General features: G+C 34.9%; 1 protein-coding gene across 1 annotated transcript in view; it reads right to left on the bottom strand.

Annotated features, from left to right (window-relative positions):
• Window positions 1-3,618: 3,618 nt before the first annotated feature.
• The window catches only part of LOC149781211 (uncharacterized), a 29,081-nt gene continuing 16,127 nt past the window's right edge, over window positions 3,619-16,572 (bottom strand). Inside the window, exons 2-3 of the mRNA XM_089935293.1 lie at window positions 7,781-8,011; window positions 3,619-5,952 (exon numbers count right to left, since the gene is read on the bottom strand). Coding sequence (XP_089791419.1) covers window positions 5,660-5,952; window positions 7,781-8,011 — 524 coding nt within the window. The 3' untranslated portion in view covers window positions 3,619-5,659. The remainder of the gene's footprint in view (window positions 5,953-7,780; window positions 8,012-16,572) is intronic.

The raw sequence follows: 16,572 nt of genomic DNA, 5'->3' as shown, positions 1-16,572 counted from the left end.
GTGTGGTCTCCTCTTAAAATAAGACTGTTATAAGTGGAAGGAGGAAGAATAGACATTTAATGGGATATGAAATGAAGTACATGTATGTTATGATTTAGAGTACGTAAGCATAATCAAAACGTAGAGTTTCTTTCACATGTAATTTGACATGTTAAGTGTTACGAATCTATGGTCATAAACAAAAACAAAGAAAGTACCAAAAAGCAACATGTTTTGTAAAACTTAATAAATAATTTCATAATCAAAGTTATAAAATGGAACTATAAGAGCAACTTAGCCTTAAGAAATGAATCCAAATTAATCCAAAAAGGAAATTATATTCAAGTTCAAAAGAGCAGAATGTTCCAAACTAATGACAGATCCTCGAATATAAGTTTCACAATGGCATTGTCCAGAACTCTTGTGAATAATTCACAAGTCCCAGAATAATACTATAATCCAATAAGCACTTCGCAATTCCAATGAATAATCCTAACAAATGTCTCCTTCAAATTATTTAAAAACAAAAAAGACTGATTTTAACATATGAAACAAGAATCCAGAATAGGAATGAATCCAAAAAAGGAAAGAACTGCTCGCTCAGTTATTTCTTTATGTACACCTTCAAGTCTATTACGACAATATGTCGAAATATACCCCACGTGACAAATCTCACTGCTCAATCTAATATTTCACAATACCTATTGATGTGACCTAACCGATTCAATGGCAAATAACGTAATTCTTCTAAGAATCCACCTGACCCAACCAATCAACGAGAAATTACCACAAAGTTTTCAACATATTGTATTATTAGAAACTTGACATCTATTGATTCTGTGCAATCTACGGGCACTGTGTTATCTTAAAACAGTATCTATACCCATGTACAAAATTAGTTATTTAATATCTTCTTTGTATATAATCACTACATTTTATAGTCTTGAACACATATTACGCATAAAATAAATAGTGATGTACCAAAGAGTTACAAAAATATAGATATACACAACTTCAGAACAATAAGAATGATAACTCGTTCTCACCAGGTTAATAATCTGTATTTTCATTTATAAATTAAAAGTGGTATCAGGAAGAAACAGTTTAATAAATCAAAACAGTTTCAGTTTTTGTTCTGCTTAGTAACACACGCTGAATAATATACAACTCCGAATAGGGGTTCTGAGGAAATAGATATTGTATCGGTAATGTGAACTTAGTGAGTTTGTAAAACTGTTAAGAAACAAACCCGATTCATATTTAAAAATGAAATCGAATGATGTTTGTTTATAAAAGGCTGATTCAGTGTTTTCTAATTGTTGTGTAAATGTACTGACTCTTGTTATCTGATGCACAGTGCTGTCCCTTGAGCTTTGACAAGTACACAGTGCTGTCCCTTGTGCTTTGACAAGTATTTATAAGTTACGTTAGAAAGTGAAGGAAGATGACCCTCGATAACTTGTAAAAAGCGCGTGGTCCAGTCGGATTGATTACTATGGAACAACTGAAGACATTAAAATTTGCCAGCGGAAACATCCACAATAAATCAATAGAGTCATGTAGATAAACTTTCTAATTTAAACTGTATGCCTATCTGTGGTGACACACATTTTTAATAGTTGTTTCTTCCTTCATATTGTTATCTCCCAACATTGTAGCCAGCACAATGAAGCATGGTTAGCATGAAAACATGTCTTTGTCTTTCTATTGAGTTGTTTCTTCCTTCATATTGGTATCCCCAACTTTGTAGCCACCACAATGAAGCATGGTTAGCATGAAAACACGTCTTTATATTTCTATTGAGTTGTTTCTTCCTTCATAATGGCATCACCCAACTTTGTAGCCACCACAATGAAGCATGGTTTGCATGAAAACACGTCTTTGTATTTCTATTGTCATTATTCTAACCGGTGTCATGAACTTTGAATAACTATAACATAAACGGATTTTCCTAACGTATTATAGTTGTATCCAACATCAAGCTGCTGTTCGAGTTTGCTATTGTCCTCATTTATATTATATTTTCATGGTCTATGGACAGGTCTCTACTGTGTATTTAACACAGTGTATTTAACACAGATTCATAAAATAAACATTTATCATCTTTATTCTTTACGCATACGTTATTATTTTGTTCGTGTGATGTTCAGGTCAACTCTTTCTATGAATGGTTAATACCATTTAAAGTGCACTGCTAAATATTATATCCAGTCACTCGTCCACTTTGTACTTTAGCTCATTTCCTGTCAAAATATGGTATGGAGAATGTCAAACAGACGTGAAATGTGATCATTTCACCTCTGTTTAAAATACTCAGAGGCTAATTCTGAGGTAAAAGTCTCTAAAGTCAGTTTTTGTGAGATCCTGATTGGGTCGTTAAATAAATCTTGCATAATAGTCAAATCTAATTGAACTGTCACACATTTAGATTGCAGTATTCGTCAAGTAATGGGCTTCAATTATGATTCAATATCATGAATGTCTTCTTTTTTTCTATTGGCATTTAAATATCGGATTGTTACATTTTAGCAAATGCCCAGCCCAGTCAATTGACGATTACCTTACTGAGTTCCCCAGCAATGAAGAAAACATTTGCCGTATGACAGTTTGGCACATTAAGACCAGTGTGGAAAATCGTGACCAGTGTAACAGATTATATTGTGATCAGTGTGGACAGCTTCGGAGGCTGAATTATCTCTGACTTTTCAAACAATTGTAGACATCACAGCGGAAGTTAGGCATTATATTCTAGTAGCCTATTGATTATTGAGAATCCGAGCTTTGCTGTCTGACTGATGACCAGCACACTAGATCACTGTACTAGGATGATGATGACCAGCACACTAGATCACTGTACTAGGTTGATGATGACCAGCACACTAGATCACTGTACTAGGTTGATGATGACCAGCGCACTAGATCACTGTACTAGGTTGATGATGACCAGCGCACTAGATCACTGTACTAGGTTGATGATGACCAGCGCACTAGATCACTGTACTAGGATGACTGACTGTACCTATAGTCGTATGACCAGCACACTAAATCACAGACTGAATTTACCTATAGTCGTAGTCATAGATCAGTCGTAGATCATTCGAATTGCAACCACTATTCCTTCCCCCACATCTGTCTTTATACAGGATATCAGTGTCTTACACACTGTTCTTTACACTTTTGATTTATCAATGATATGTGGTGTATTTTATTCAAATATCTGAAATATATATAGCCTTTTGGAGATCAGTTTGAACAGAGAAGTTAGTAATACATATTTAATTTAAATTTCTTTACTTTGTAAATCTCAACAATCAGTCTATTTTAGATTATTTGTAGCAAACTGTTTTAATAAATAAAAAAAAATTAATTTAACAAAAAAGATACCCTAGTGCTAGCAACGTTTCCCAATATTATTTTGTTTAACCTTAATCAAGGGAGGTAACTCTTACAAACAGAATCGACTCTGCTTCACTATTTCTCTTTCTGCATTAATGTGGGGAAAACAATATAAATTTAAAATTATTACGTATTTGCTAATTGTCTTGTTAACTTTGAAAATAGGATATTCACGTCGGAATGGTCAAGTAATTTCTTGAGTTGTATACATATGCACATATATGCTGTTTGAATTCATCAATGGATTCTTTCATTAATTTATTAACATTTAGTCGCATTAAATATAACAATTTCACAAATTTACCTCTTGGTATAGCTCCTAGATATTTTCGCATTAGCGTATCTGTTGGTAACGTATTTGTCTGACACAACTAAATAAATTGCCTATCCGTTTAAAAGCTTGCATAATACATGATCAGAATTGCATCCATTGCTGAATATAAAAGTATACACGAAGTGTTGGGGTTTTTTATGAGACAATAAGTTTTCCAGTTTTTCTTTAACACTCTTTGGATTCGCCTTGCTGTACATGCAAGAACGTGTGGTAACGTACCTGTTTACAAATCTCCGACAGACAGTAAATGATACCCCTAAACGGCAGTAAATGATATCCATAAAGGGCAGTACATGATATCAGTACAGGGTAGTAAATGCTATCCGTAAAGGGATATCCGTAATGGGCAGTAAATGATATCCGTAAAGGGCAGTAAGTGATATATGTAAAGGGCAATAAGTAATAACGGTAAAGAGTCAATCTGTGGGTACATTTCCATTCATCATATCGTTTATAACAATTAGAACATGAACACTGAAGAACTCAGTTCAATGATAATGCTGTACGAGTCTGTTTCAAGACAGAACTCAGTTCAATGATAATGCTGTACGAGTCTGTTTCAAGACAGAACTCAGTTCAATGATAATGCTGTACGAGTCTGTTTCAAGACAGCAGAAGATTAAGCAGGACAAAAATATTTAATTTCATGTAAATTTTGCTAGATTTTTGAGGCGCAACTAATATTTATTATTATTTTGATATATCAAACGTACATACAGCATTTCTTTAACTTGCGGTTCCCTTTAGACGGTAAATTCTTCAAATGGCGCCAGTTAGTGGAAAAAAAAGAAGGAATAAATATAGTATTCTCTTCCAAAAACATGCGAGGCAAGAGCTATTGCTTATCCTTTCTGGCAATGAAGCCGTACAAACAGTCAAATTAACCATATCGTTTCTGGCAACAAGACATACAAACTGTCAAATTAACCTTATCATTTCTGGCAACAAGACATACAAACTGTAAAGTAATCCCAGAGTTATATATAATTTAAAAAAAAAAACTTGTATACCAAGTAAAGTTGACCAATTTCTACACAAACAGGTGCCCTTGTAAATAACAGCAAACCAACATGATTATTAAATCTTGAGGAGTTCCGATTCTAGGCGACATTTCAAACGTAGGAAAACCTTAAACAGTTCTAGAGCGTTGGCACTTTTATGATTCACGTATTTAGACAATTTAAAATGTCATCCTTTGATTCGGATTAAATCGGATAGGCCATATAGTTACGTGAAGCAAATTTTATAACTGTTAGTTTTTTTTATTAAAAGCCTAACACTTTGCTGTCTCTTAGTTTTGGAATGCAATATATTTCCTCTCATTCTTAAACTGAATATGTACAAACTCGTATGTTACTTTATGAGCCTTGACATTCACCAATAATATTCATCCCTGGATAATTTGAATGTGTAAGAATGTAGCTGTCAAACAGAAGAGAAATATCAATGAAAACGTATGGAGAATGTTTCAAAACTCCTCTTGTATAGCTTAACACATTTTCTCCACTCAGAAACGCAAAACAGAAACACGTTCAGCTTTCTCTTCAAATTATGGTAAATAAAAATTCGTCGATAATACATGATATATCGTTATAAGATATAAACATTGCTAGACTAGCAATCATACAACTGTTTGGTTTCAGCTGGAATGGTTCAACAATACATTACACAGTACAAGTGGATATTATATGGAAAAAAGTCGCTGAATGTCATTTACTTACAATCCTTTCAGCGTGTAAATGATAAAATTACCTCTGCATACGCAACCGAACGGCGTGGGAAGAAAGAAAACAACATAAATTAGATCGATTTTGTACGTAAGGTTATATACCTTAGACCAGACCAAAAAAAGCAAATGAATTTTTTTCTAAGCAATGTATTGTGATTTGCGTTGGAAAATTTCATATATAGTTGAAACGTTCTTAAATGCATCTTTCAGCCAAAGATCCCTTATTTTAGAAAAAGAATTGACACAAATGACACAATTAATATCAATGTCGATAAAACAGCACCCTGACTACCACTTGTATTTTGACAATCTGACTCGGTGCTGGAACATATGCACATTTTCCCCCTGAAATTAACCACGTCCAGGTTGATGACGATATTGTTAAACTGGGTGATGATAGACTGGAAGACCGTTTTGTCCCTGGGGTCGCTCTCTCGCGGGAAACATCCGTCTGAGGGCATGTTAGATACAGTGTCTTCATAACAGCCTCTTTCAAAGGTGTTCATGATCAGTTCTTGAAACACATAATAGCAAGTATTAGTTCAAATATCAAACATATTTATACAAAGCGGATTTTATAAGAGAATGTTCATGTGACATACAATTTATGAAATGATTTACGCCAGATTGCGACACATAGCATTATTCTACGAGTTTAATAAATTTTCATGTAAAATGAAAACCATTTTTAGGTTATAAGCAGGCTATAAAGTCATGGACCTTACGTAACTCTACGACTGTATAATGTGATAGTGTTTATGCTATGATTTTATGACGCTAATACGGTGTGTTTTATGCACTGCATCTAATTTACATATGACCTGTTTGTAAAAGGAAGTGACGTATGTAACTCATCTAGACACAGACGGAAGTATATGGGAAGAGTGCCTGTCACAGACATCCTAATAACAAATCGTGTTACATTATATGCTATACAGACCTATACTGATAGTGAATCGAGTTAGTTACGAATCAAAACTACGACAAAAAAAAATTGAAAATATGAAAGGTCTATAAAGCTAGTAGAATATCATTACAATGTTCTATAACTTTTTATCAAATGAGAGGGGCTTGAAAGTTGAAAGCCTATTCATCTAAGACTGGAGGGAGCTGTGAAGAAAATTAATTGTCCACACACACACACAAACACACACACACACACACACACACATACATACATACATACATACATACATATATATATATATATATATATATATATATATATATATATATATATATATATATATATATATATATAGTAAAATTTAACAAATAATTTATTTCCCTAGAAAAAAACAAAGTAAAATTTAACATTGAGAAGAAGAAGTTATGGTTCCAAGAATCAAATCCAAAAATAATTCAGAATAATCCAAGAATTAAAAATAGAAGTCCTAGTAATAAAAAGTCCTAATGAAACCTGATGAATCACAGAAAATAATATTCCATTGTTTGAATTCTGTGTAATAACTGTCTTTGTCCAATAATTAATTTAGAGTACAAGTATTTCCAGGGAATAATAATCTATTGCAATCCAAATAATTTGAAGAAAAAAATCAATATGCATGTATGTATGTATGTATGTATGTATGTATGTATGTATATATAACAGCTCCAAATCTTAATGCCTAGGAAAACTTTTTTCGTAGAGAGGATAGCTGCTTGTGTATAGAGTAATCCCCATTAATCCCAAGTCGTTTACACTAAATACTGTTTAGAAGCCTGAGAAATAGTTCTAAATTTGTATATATTTTAAGTATAAATACAGTTCTCGTTTTTCTTTGTTCGGTAATAAACATCCATTTTTTCTTCTCACTTAGTACTTTAAAAAGACATGTCAAATTTATTGCGTCTTATCTCTACCTGCCTTGCACTCCTTGTACTTTATCTTTAAACTTCTTGTAATTATACTTCTCCGAATACAACATCTGTTTAAAACTATATATATATATATATATATATATATATATATATATATATATATATATATATATATATATGTATGTATATATGTATATATATATATATATATATATATATATATATATATATATATGTATGTATATATGTATATATATATATATATATATATATATATATATATATATATATATATATATATATATATATATATATATATATATATATATATATATAGAGAGAGAGAGAGAGAGAGAGAGAGAGAGAGAGAGAGAGAGAGAAACAGACTAGTGTTATACGATTAAGTAAACTTTTTAGCCATTTTGAACATAAAAACTATAATTCAACTTTACTAAACAACTTATGTGACATAAAAGGTACAAAATCTTCCAATTAATTCATAATTTCAAATATTATCCTACCTTGCCCGAGAGCTTTGACAGTCACCTGACCTCTATAGTGACGACATTTGGTCACACTTCCAGGTACTGGTCCTGTGCATGTTTGGTACTTTATTCCGGAAATGCTAGGATCCACTATTTCTCTTTCACACGCGGGATTAGAAAATGTATCTATAATCTTCTGGATGATGTCTTTCAACAGAGGAACTTGCACGTTTGTCGTCATGTAAGTACAATCTGGACACTGCAGACCTGTAATGTTCAACACATTGCCGTTCTAAAAGCAGAAATAAGTATTCTTCTTTAATTACTAGTGAGTAGGAGCTCACGTGTGACCAAATACTACTTTGACACAAACATATTTTAAATCACTGTTCTTCGATACAAGTTTCAATGACACTGTTTAGCTGCGTAACATATGTGCATACAAAGGCGCGTCTAAATTGCAACAGAGGGTCAGTAGGTAATACGATGTGTTATGTATATTTAAATAAACTGTTTGTTTGTTAGTTTGCTTTCTTTAAAAGTATTTAATTACAAGCTACTGTAATGTAACATTGTGTGCTGGACTTGGCCTTGTCCAGAATTCATTTCTGCTTGACCTGATGGACTTTTTTATTTCATTCTGTGTTAACGACTAATACATAGATAAATTAGTATCTCCATGTATGTGCTTAATATCAGTATCATTATTAACAGAAGAAGTAAATATGTTTATTTGGGTCTAGGTTTTGCTATTTCCTGAGTGTAATCCAGGTTATGGTTTTGATTTTGTAAACAAAGAGGATCATTACAGAAGGTTATATTCCATTAGGTAATGGTATTTTATCGTATAAAATGCTAATTGTGACCTGAGGTCAAGTAGACAACTATATAAATTGTAAAGGTGAGTACTTGGTCATTTATATTTTAACATCTAGCACATTCAAGTTGTATATCATATGTTGTGACCAGTAGTTTTGGGCTAGAATTGTTTTAGTTCAAAGTACTGAATTCAAGCGAGTATTTTCTCTGGAAATACAAAAGTGCTCTGATAAAATTCTTGAATAAAGATATTAATTAGAATTTATACTTAATTCGAACTTGGAATAATATTACTGTTATTTTTATAAAAAAAACTGTTGACAACTCAACATAAGCTATAATAGACACGTTCTCGCCTTCAGTTTTGGGATTTATTCTGGACTTGTACATAACTGTATTCCAGACTTTAAAATATTAGGACCTATGCAATTCGTGGATTATTTTGGGATTTAATTCCCAATTCCAAACGTGCTTTTTATCTCATTTTCATTTTGTATTGTAGGGAAATAAATTATTTGGTATATTTTACTAAGCTTGTTGTCTTTCACTCTTCTAAGAGCATAGACTCATAACATAAACTGGGAGCTCGTCCGGGATACGAATTTCGCTAAAATATTTCAGACAACTTTGATTTGAAATTTTGATTCACTTTGTCTTGGAAATTTCTAAATCCCATGTATTATTTCACATTGTAAAAATCTTTAGTGAAACAAACAAGCTTTTAACTATGTCATCAAAAGTGGAGATTGTTTTACAAATACTACTCAGGAACAGTTAGACTCCTTGAAAAAAGAAGAATTGCTTCAGCTTGCCAGGAAATATGATCTTTCTGAAGCAAAAACTACTTTAACAAAACAAGAAATAAAATTTATTTTGGTCCAAATTTTGGTGTAAAAGAATGTTTTTGATAAAAGTGCTTTAGATTTGATTAATAAGTTGTATCAGACTTGAACATAAAAGTAAAGGAGTTAAAATTAAAATACAAAACTGGAATTAGAGTTAAGAAAGCTTGAGACTCATAAAGAGAAAGAAGAAAAACAAATGCTATTAGATGAAGTGGAAAAACAAATGAAAATGCAATTAGATAAAGAGGAACGAGAGAGAGCAAAACGCAACTGGAGCAGGAGGAGAGGCAAATGCAATTGAAGCAAGAGGAAAGAGAGAAGAAATGCAGTTGGAGCAAGATGAGAGTGAGAGACGAAATGCAGTTACAGGAAGAAGAAAACAAGTTGTATTGGAGAAAGAGGACAGAGAACAACAAATGCAAACGCAATTGGAGAAAGAGGAGCGAGAGAGACAAATGCAAATGCAAAGAGAAAAGGAATAAATGGAATATCAATTTGGATTAAAAGAATTAGAGCTATGAAGTGAAAAGAACATCCCCACTTTACATACAACTTCAAGTTTGATGTTACTAAGAATATTAGGCTAGTACCCCCTTTTAGAAACAAATTAGATAAATATTTTCCTCATATGGAAAAAATTGCTGAAAATTCGAATGGGCCAAAAGAGCATTGGGCTCTATTTTGTACAGAGTGTATGTTTTGGCAACGCCCACGACATAATTGATTCCCTTTAAGAACAGCAAAGTGTTGACTGTGATGTGGTTAAGAAATGTATTTTCAAAGGCTACGAGTTAGTTCCTGGGGTTTACCATTAGTCCCTGGGGTTTACCATTAGTCCCTGGGGTTTACCAACAAAAAACCAGGAACAATAAAAAAGCTGAACAAAATCATGTAGAATTTGCACGAGAAAAAGAACCGTTATTTGATTGGTGGTGCTTAGCCAAGAACGTTGATCAAGATTACGAAAATCTAAGATAACTCATATTACCTGAAAAGTTCGAAAATTGCGTCCATAGTGACGTTAAGACTTATCTTGAGCATAATGTCGAAACTTTAGACAATATTATCTAGCTCATGAAGTTTCTTTTTTCAGTTTCTTTTTTCCACTCAGCAGTCTTATGTAAAAATGAATCTCAGCCTAATACAAGCTCTTCCAAATCTCAATCAGCACAGGTTTTAGAAATCAATTTTCGGATAAGATTGAGCTTAAGTCCTTATCTCTTCCTACGTGTACCTATTGTAAGAAGAAAGGACACGTTTGTTTTTCTGATTGATACAAATTGAAAAATAAGCAATAGAATCAAGACAGGCCTATTGCAAATGCTCTTACTCCTAAGAGATCAAGATCACAGTCATTTATTAAAAGTAATACATGTGTTGGGTCTAATAAACTCCAGTCTGATTTTATTATGGGAAATTATGAACCATTCATGCCATGTCGAAGGGTTCTATATCACTACTGGATAATTCGGAAAATCCTATCCCTATTAAAATAGTTTAAGGGACGCAAGTTTTACGAATCTTTTATTGTTTGCCTTTTTTCTGAGAAGTCTACTTCTAACGAGTGTTCTTTTTCAGGGAGATAGTGTGGCTTGTTAGTGTTCATCTTCATAGTGTAAATTTGTCATCAGATTTTGTCTCATGACCGGTGACAGTTAGAACTGTCTTCGTTACCCATTATGGGCATTCATTTAGTTCTAGACAATGACCTACGTGGATATGTGGTTGTGGTTAATCCACTTGTAACTGAAAAGCCTTGTTCGGGTCAGAAAGTTGATCCTATTGAAAAGAAAATCACCGATCTATGCTCAGCTTTACTAGACCTATGGCAAAGAAAGCTTTTGAGAATGATGTCGATCAAGAACGTATTCATTTCGTGTAAATTCTACACTTGTAAAACAAGACCCGTACAGATTGAACCCTCTCAAACAGGAATGTTTGAAAAACACAATTCAACATTTACTGCAGAATGATTTCATAGAGCCAAATAAATACGACTGGAGTTCACCAAGTATACCTGTTCCGAAACTAGATAATACTTTCCTTATGTGCACTGACTATAGAAAGGTGAACAGTGTGACTAAAACATATTCATTTCTATTACCAAGAATCGATGACTGCATTGATAAAAATGGAAATGCAAAGTCTGTCACCAAATTTGACCTTCTGAAAGAATCTGGCAAAGTCCACTGACGAAAAGGGCAAACGAAATTTCGGCATTCGTGACACCAGATGAACTGTATGAATATAAAGTGATGGTGTTTGTGATGAAATATTCGCCAAGTACTTTTCAACGTCTAATGAATATGATTACATCTGTTATTCATAACTGTGATGATTACTTCGATGATGTAATCATCTACAACGACACATGTAAAGAACATTTAGCGACAACTCGGAAATTCTTTGACAGACTCACTGATGCAAGTTTGACAATTAATTTATCCAAAAGTTAGTTGTCCCGTGCTTGTGTAACATTTCTATCACATATCGTGGAACATGGATAAGTTAAACCTACAAATGCTAAGGTCAAGCTATCTCTGAATTCCATGTGCCTATCACTAAAACGTAACTGATGCGATATTTGGGTATGGCCGGATACTATCGGAAATTTTGTTTCAATTTTACTGTAATTGCTGAACCCCTGACAAGTTTATTGAGCAAAAAGAACAAGTTTCATTGGTCTGAATAATTTCATGAGGCTTTTGATAAGTTAAAGGCCATATTTCTCTTTGTCAGTAAAAACATCTTGCTAAAGAAACTGTGTGAAAATATAAGTAGTGAAAGGGGTGAGATTAGCGACAATGGGAATTAGCATTACAGACCCCCCCCCCCCCGGTAAGATTAGCGACAATGGAAATTTAACATTAACCACCCTGGGTAAGATTAGCGACAATGGAAATTTAACATGGGCAAAAAACCCTGGGTAAGTTTAGCGACAATGGAATTTAACATTGGAGAAAGGAAAAAAAGGAAATATCCATTCTAGGGACAAAGGCATTCGAACAATGGAAATTTAACATGGGAGATATTGCTGGGTCACTCTAGGGACAAAGGCAATTGAACATGGGGAATAGAGTTTGGGTCTGTCTAGGGACAAGGGGAATTGAACATGGGGAATAGAGTTTGGGCCTGTATAGGGACAAGGGGAATTGAACATGGGATTTTTTTTTATTAAAAATTTTAAAAATGGGGTAGGCAATGGAAAGTCAGTCTCTTTTCGAGAAATAGGAGTGGCCCTGAAAAGGGCCTTTGGGTTTCTTCTGCTTCTAATTTCTTCTACTTCTCCACCAACTTCTTATTTTCTCTCCTACACTCTTTCTCTTCTTTTCTTTCTTTTCTTCCTTTTTTCTCTTCTTTCTTCTTCTTCTCCTCTTCTTTCTTCCTCTTCTCATTTTCTTCTTCTTTTTCAATTTTTTCATTCCATGCTCTTATCCTTATCCTTTCCTCTTCATCCTCCTTCTCCTCCTTTATTTCTTTCATCACATCACTTATCATGTCCTTTACTTTTCTTAAGTTGTTAATCTCCATCTTCACTCGATGGGGACTATAAGAATAGTGATCTTCGTTTAGCCTCACTAGCATTTGTTCCATCATGCCCAAATTGTCCAGGACGTCTTGCAATGTTTGCAATTTATCGAGGTGGTTTGAAGCCATCTTCTCTGTAGAATGGTTTGAACGACGAATACTGTGGGTTCTTATACGAAAAGCGCGGACGTGATGGAAAACATCCCCCCTAAAACATAAAATTGATATTACCTAGATCATGAGCAAACAACGCGCGGACGTGAAGGAAAACATACCCTACTTTCTCATTTCATATAATATACTATCCACATACGTGAAGCAACATTTAACAAACCCCAAATCTACTATTTACACACGCAAATCATTAAAACGAAATCCATAATCTACTATCCACACAATCGTACGTGAGCGGTTACAAAACCCAAACTATACTCTCCACATACGCTAAGAAACAATAAACGAAATCCATAATCTACTATCCACACAATCGTACGTGAGCGGTTACAAAACCCAAACTATACTCTCCACATACGCTAAGAAACAATAAACGAAATCCATAATCTACTATCCACACAAACTTACGTGAGCGGTTACAAAACCCAAACTATACTCTCCACATACGCTAAGAAACAATAAACAAACCCATACCCTACTATTCACACAAACATACGTGAGCGCTTACAAACACAAACACACAAACACAAACAAAAACACATACACTCACACTATAAAAAAAGAGTCAGTGTTTATATTCACACTACTCTACCTACACACATTGGCAAATCGATTGTTATTTCTTTTCTGAGTATTGGGTAGCCCTGAAAAGGGCTGTTTGTTTTTAACTCCAGATGCACCTATCTAATGCTGGCACCTTCCTGGCCTGGCGCCACACACACATCTTCTTCCCCAGTCTCTTTTCACTCTTTTTTGGGGGAGAGCAGAGGCGGGATATGTGGCTTCAGAATCCCAATTTTCTGTCTCTGGGATTCTGAAATTTCCTCTCTCCTTTTCCTCCTCTTCTTTTTTTCTTCTTTCCTCCTCCTCTTTCATCCTTCCCTCTTCGACAATGGCCTCCGCGGCCAGTTCATTTAGTATGCGCCTCGCATATTCCAGGTGCATCTGGAGTTCTAGAAGCTTTACAATTCTGGTGTTCATTCTGGTGGTGTTGATCAATCAACAAGGGTAGCTAGACTGCCGAGCGACTTTCAATTTATACTGAAAGCGCGGACGTGATGGAAAACATCCCCTTAAAACAAAATTGATCTTACCTAGATCATGACCAAAACAACGCGCGGACCTAAAAGAAACACTCACTCACTTTTTTTATACTACCCATTACTATTCTAAAAAAAATTTTCATTAATCACTTCAATATACTATCCACATACGCAAAGCAATCAAACCCCAAATCTACTCTCCCCACACGTCAAACAGCCAAAAACATGATCTTAATCTACTATCCACACAAACGTACGTGAGCACTTACAATCACACAATCCTATACACAAACACATACCCTCTCACTATAAAAAAGAGTTATTGTTTATATTCACACTACTCTACCTACACACACTGGCAAATGGATTGCTATTTCTTTTCTAAGTTTGGGGTAGCCCTGAAAAGGGCTGGGTTTTTTTTTTTTTGTTTGCTATGGCAATCTTTTAGTTTCTAAGAATGCGACGTCCTCTGAGGATAGACTTTCTGACGATAGGTCTGCATCTTCGGAAAGAGAAGAACTCTTTGGTGTCGATACGACAATCGACAAAGCCTCTCTCAGGTTCAGGTTCCTGCTGCTACTGCTGCTGCTGCTGTTGATGTTGTTGCTGTTGCTGCTGTCTCTGAAGTCTGTACTTCTCTGTCCATTCTTCTTTCTCCCTGTTCACTTCTTCTCTGAAGAGCTCTTCTATCAGGTCTTCAGTGACTTTTAACATTCTCACATTCTCTATCTCTTCTGGCTTCGGTATCAGACTGTGTCTGACCCTATGCAAATTCACGTAGGCTTCGTTTAGCTTAGCTAGTTTGGAGCACATCTTCGTAGGAGGATGAGTCGACAATGGATGGTTAGACTGGAAACTGCCCCGGTTCTTAAAGTCAAAGCGCGGACGTGAAGGAAAACATCCCTCTACGGTTTTCGAGCCTCAACGTTCAATGTGTCATGAGAGGGATAGTAAGAAGTCAAAGAGCATGAATCAACATTCTTATAGCCAAACAAAAGACAAAGACATTTTTGTTCAAAACACAACATTTTTTATTCAAAATCACTTAACACTAACCAACAACTCTAACATTTTTAACAATAATCCAACAATATAACATCAAACATTTTTTTCAAATCACAAACATTTTTTTCAATTAACACTCTACTTTAAACAGGGTTGACAACGTTGTGAATGAAATTGTGATTTCCACTGTTTTAAGTCATTAGGCCATTGAAGGACACTACGTTTCCTAGCTTGAGACAAAAGATAAGCATACTGGTCACAAAACCATCGATCTACTTTCACATCGTTTCTTGAAGAAGAACGAGGATCAAAATGAGTCACTAAATGTTCTAAGGAATACCCCAGGCTGCGATGATGCAGAAAATACACACAGTACTGTCCACACACCAAGGAATCTGTGCCTTGTAATTTCACATTATTGAATCGGGTGGTCTGAGCATTTCTTCTCATAAAGTCAATGATATCGTCTTCCAAAGGGGGCAATCCGTACGAATCGAAATATTCCACACATCCTTCTTGAGGAAAGTAGACGGCTACCCAGTGGGTTCCTGGGAGATGACTGTCGTCCGTGTTGATGACATAAGCTAGATGGTCTTGAGGTTTACGATGAGGGAGTTCATCTTTAGCACAGACGACAGGATTCCAAGAAGCCGTGTACGAACTGTGGTTCAAAAGGTAATAAAGTTCCCAGGTATCCATGGTTTTTTTTGTTTTTTTTTTTTCTTCTTCACAGGTAATAATAAGTCATCAATTCGATCCTGACTTTTTGCTTGAAAATGTCTGACAAATAACCGTTTCTTCGTTTGGTCTCCCCACTCTGATTCAGGACAGTTTCGATACGATGAATCTCTTGAGTGGTTAATGGTGGACAAGAATGTTCACGCAAGTCTTTATACCACTGATGCAACACGACTTCGTCCGAGATGAGACTCCAAGCTTCGTACAGATACTCGTCCAATTTTTCTTCTTGACTCAGCATCAGGCATTTATCGTGTTGAATTTGACTGGGATGATCGTTTTGACATCCATAGCACTCTTTCTTGATCAATTCCGTCAATCTTTCGACCAAGTGTTTGGCAAAACAGGAGACTAAATGGGTTTCTTGTTCTGGCCATCTTGACTTCATCAAAACTTCATCGTCTTTGTCTTGGGATTCTCCTTCCACGGTCTCCTCACATTCCATCTCCAAAGTTTCTCCACTAGGTAAAGAGGGATAACAGTCTTCCATGGCTTCTAATAGTCTAGGATGACTTCTCTCAAACTGTTGATTTCTATGGTATTGTCGAATTCGGCATACAGGAGGACGTTCACCGTCTCTGTTAGATTTGTAGTAAACTGCATTTCCACACGAATCTGGCCAGATTTTATAGGGTGGAAATGTCCCTCGTCGCTGCCTTGGTCTGGAGTGAAATCG

This window comes from Sinohyriopsis cumingii, chromosome 15 (genome assembly GCF_028554795.1).
Source record: "Sinohyriopsis cumingii isolate HCF-2022 chromosome 15, ASM2855479v2, whole genome shotgun sequence".
Taxonomy (NCBI): Eukaryota; Metazoa; Mollusca; class Bivalvia; order Unionida; family Unionidae; genus Sinohyriopsis; species Sinohyriopsis cumingii.
Note: the sequence above shows the minus strand (reverse complement) of the source record. Positions and strands in the feature narration are given on the sequence as shown.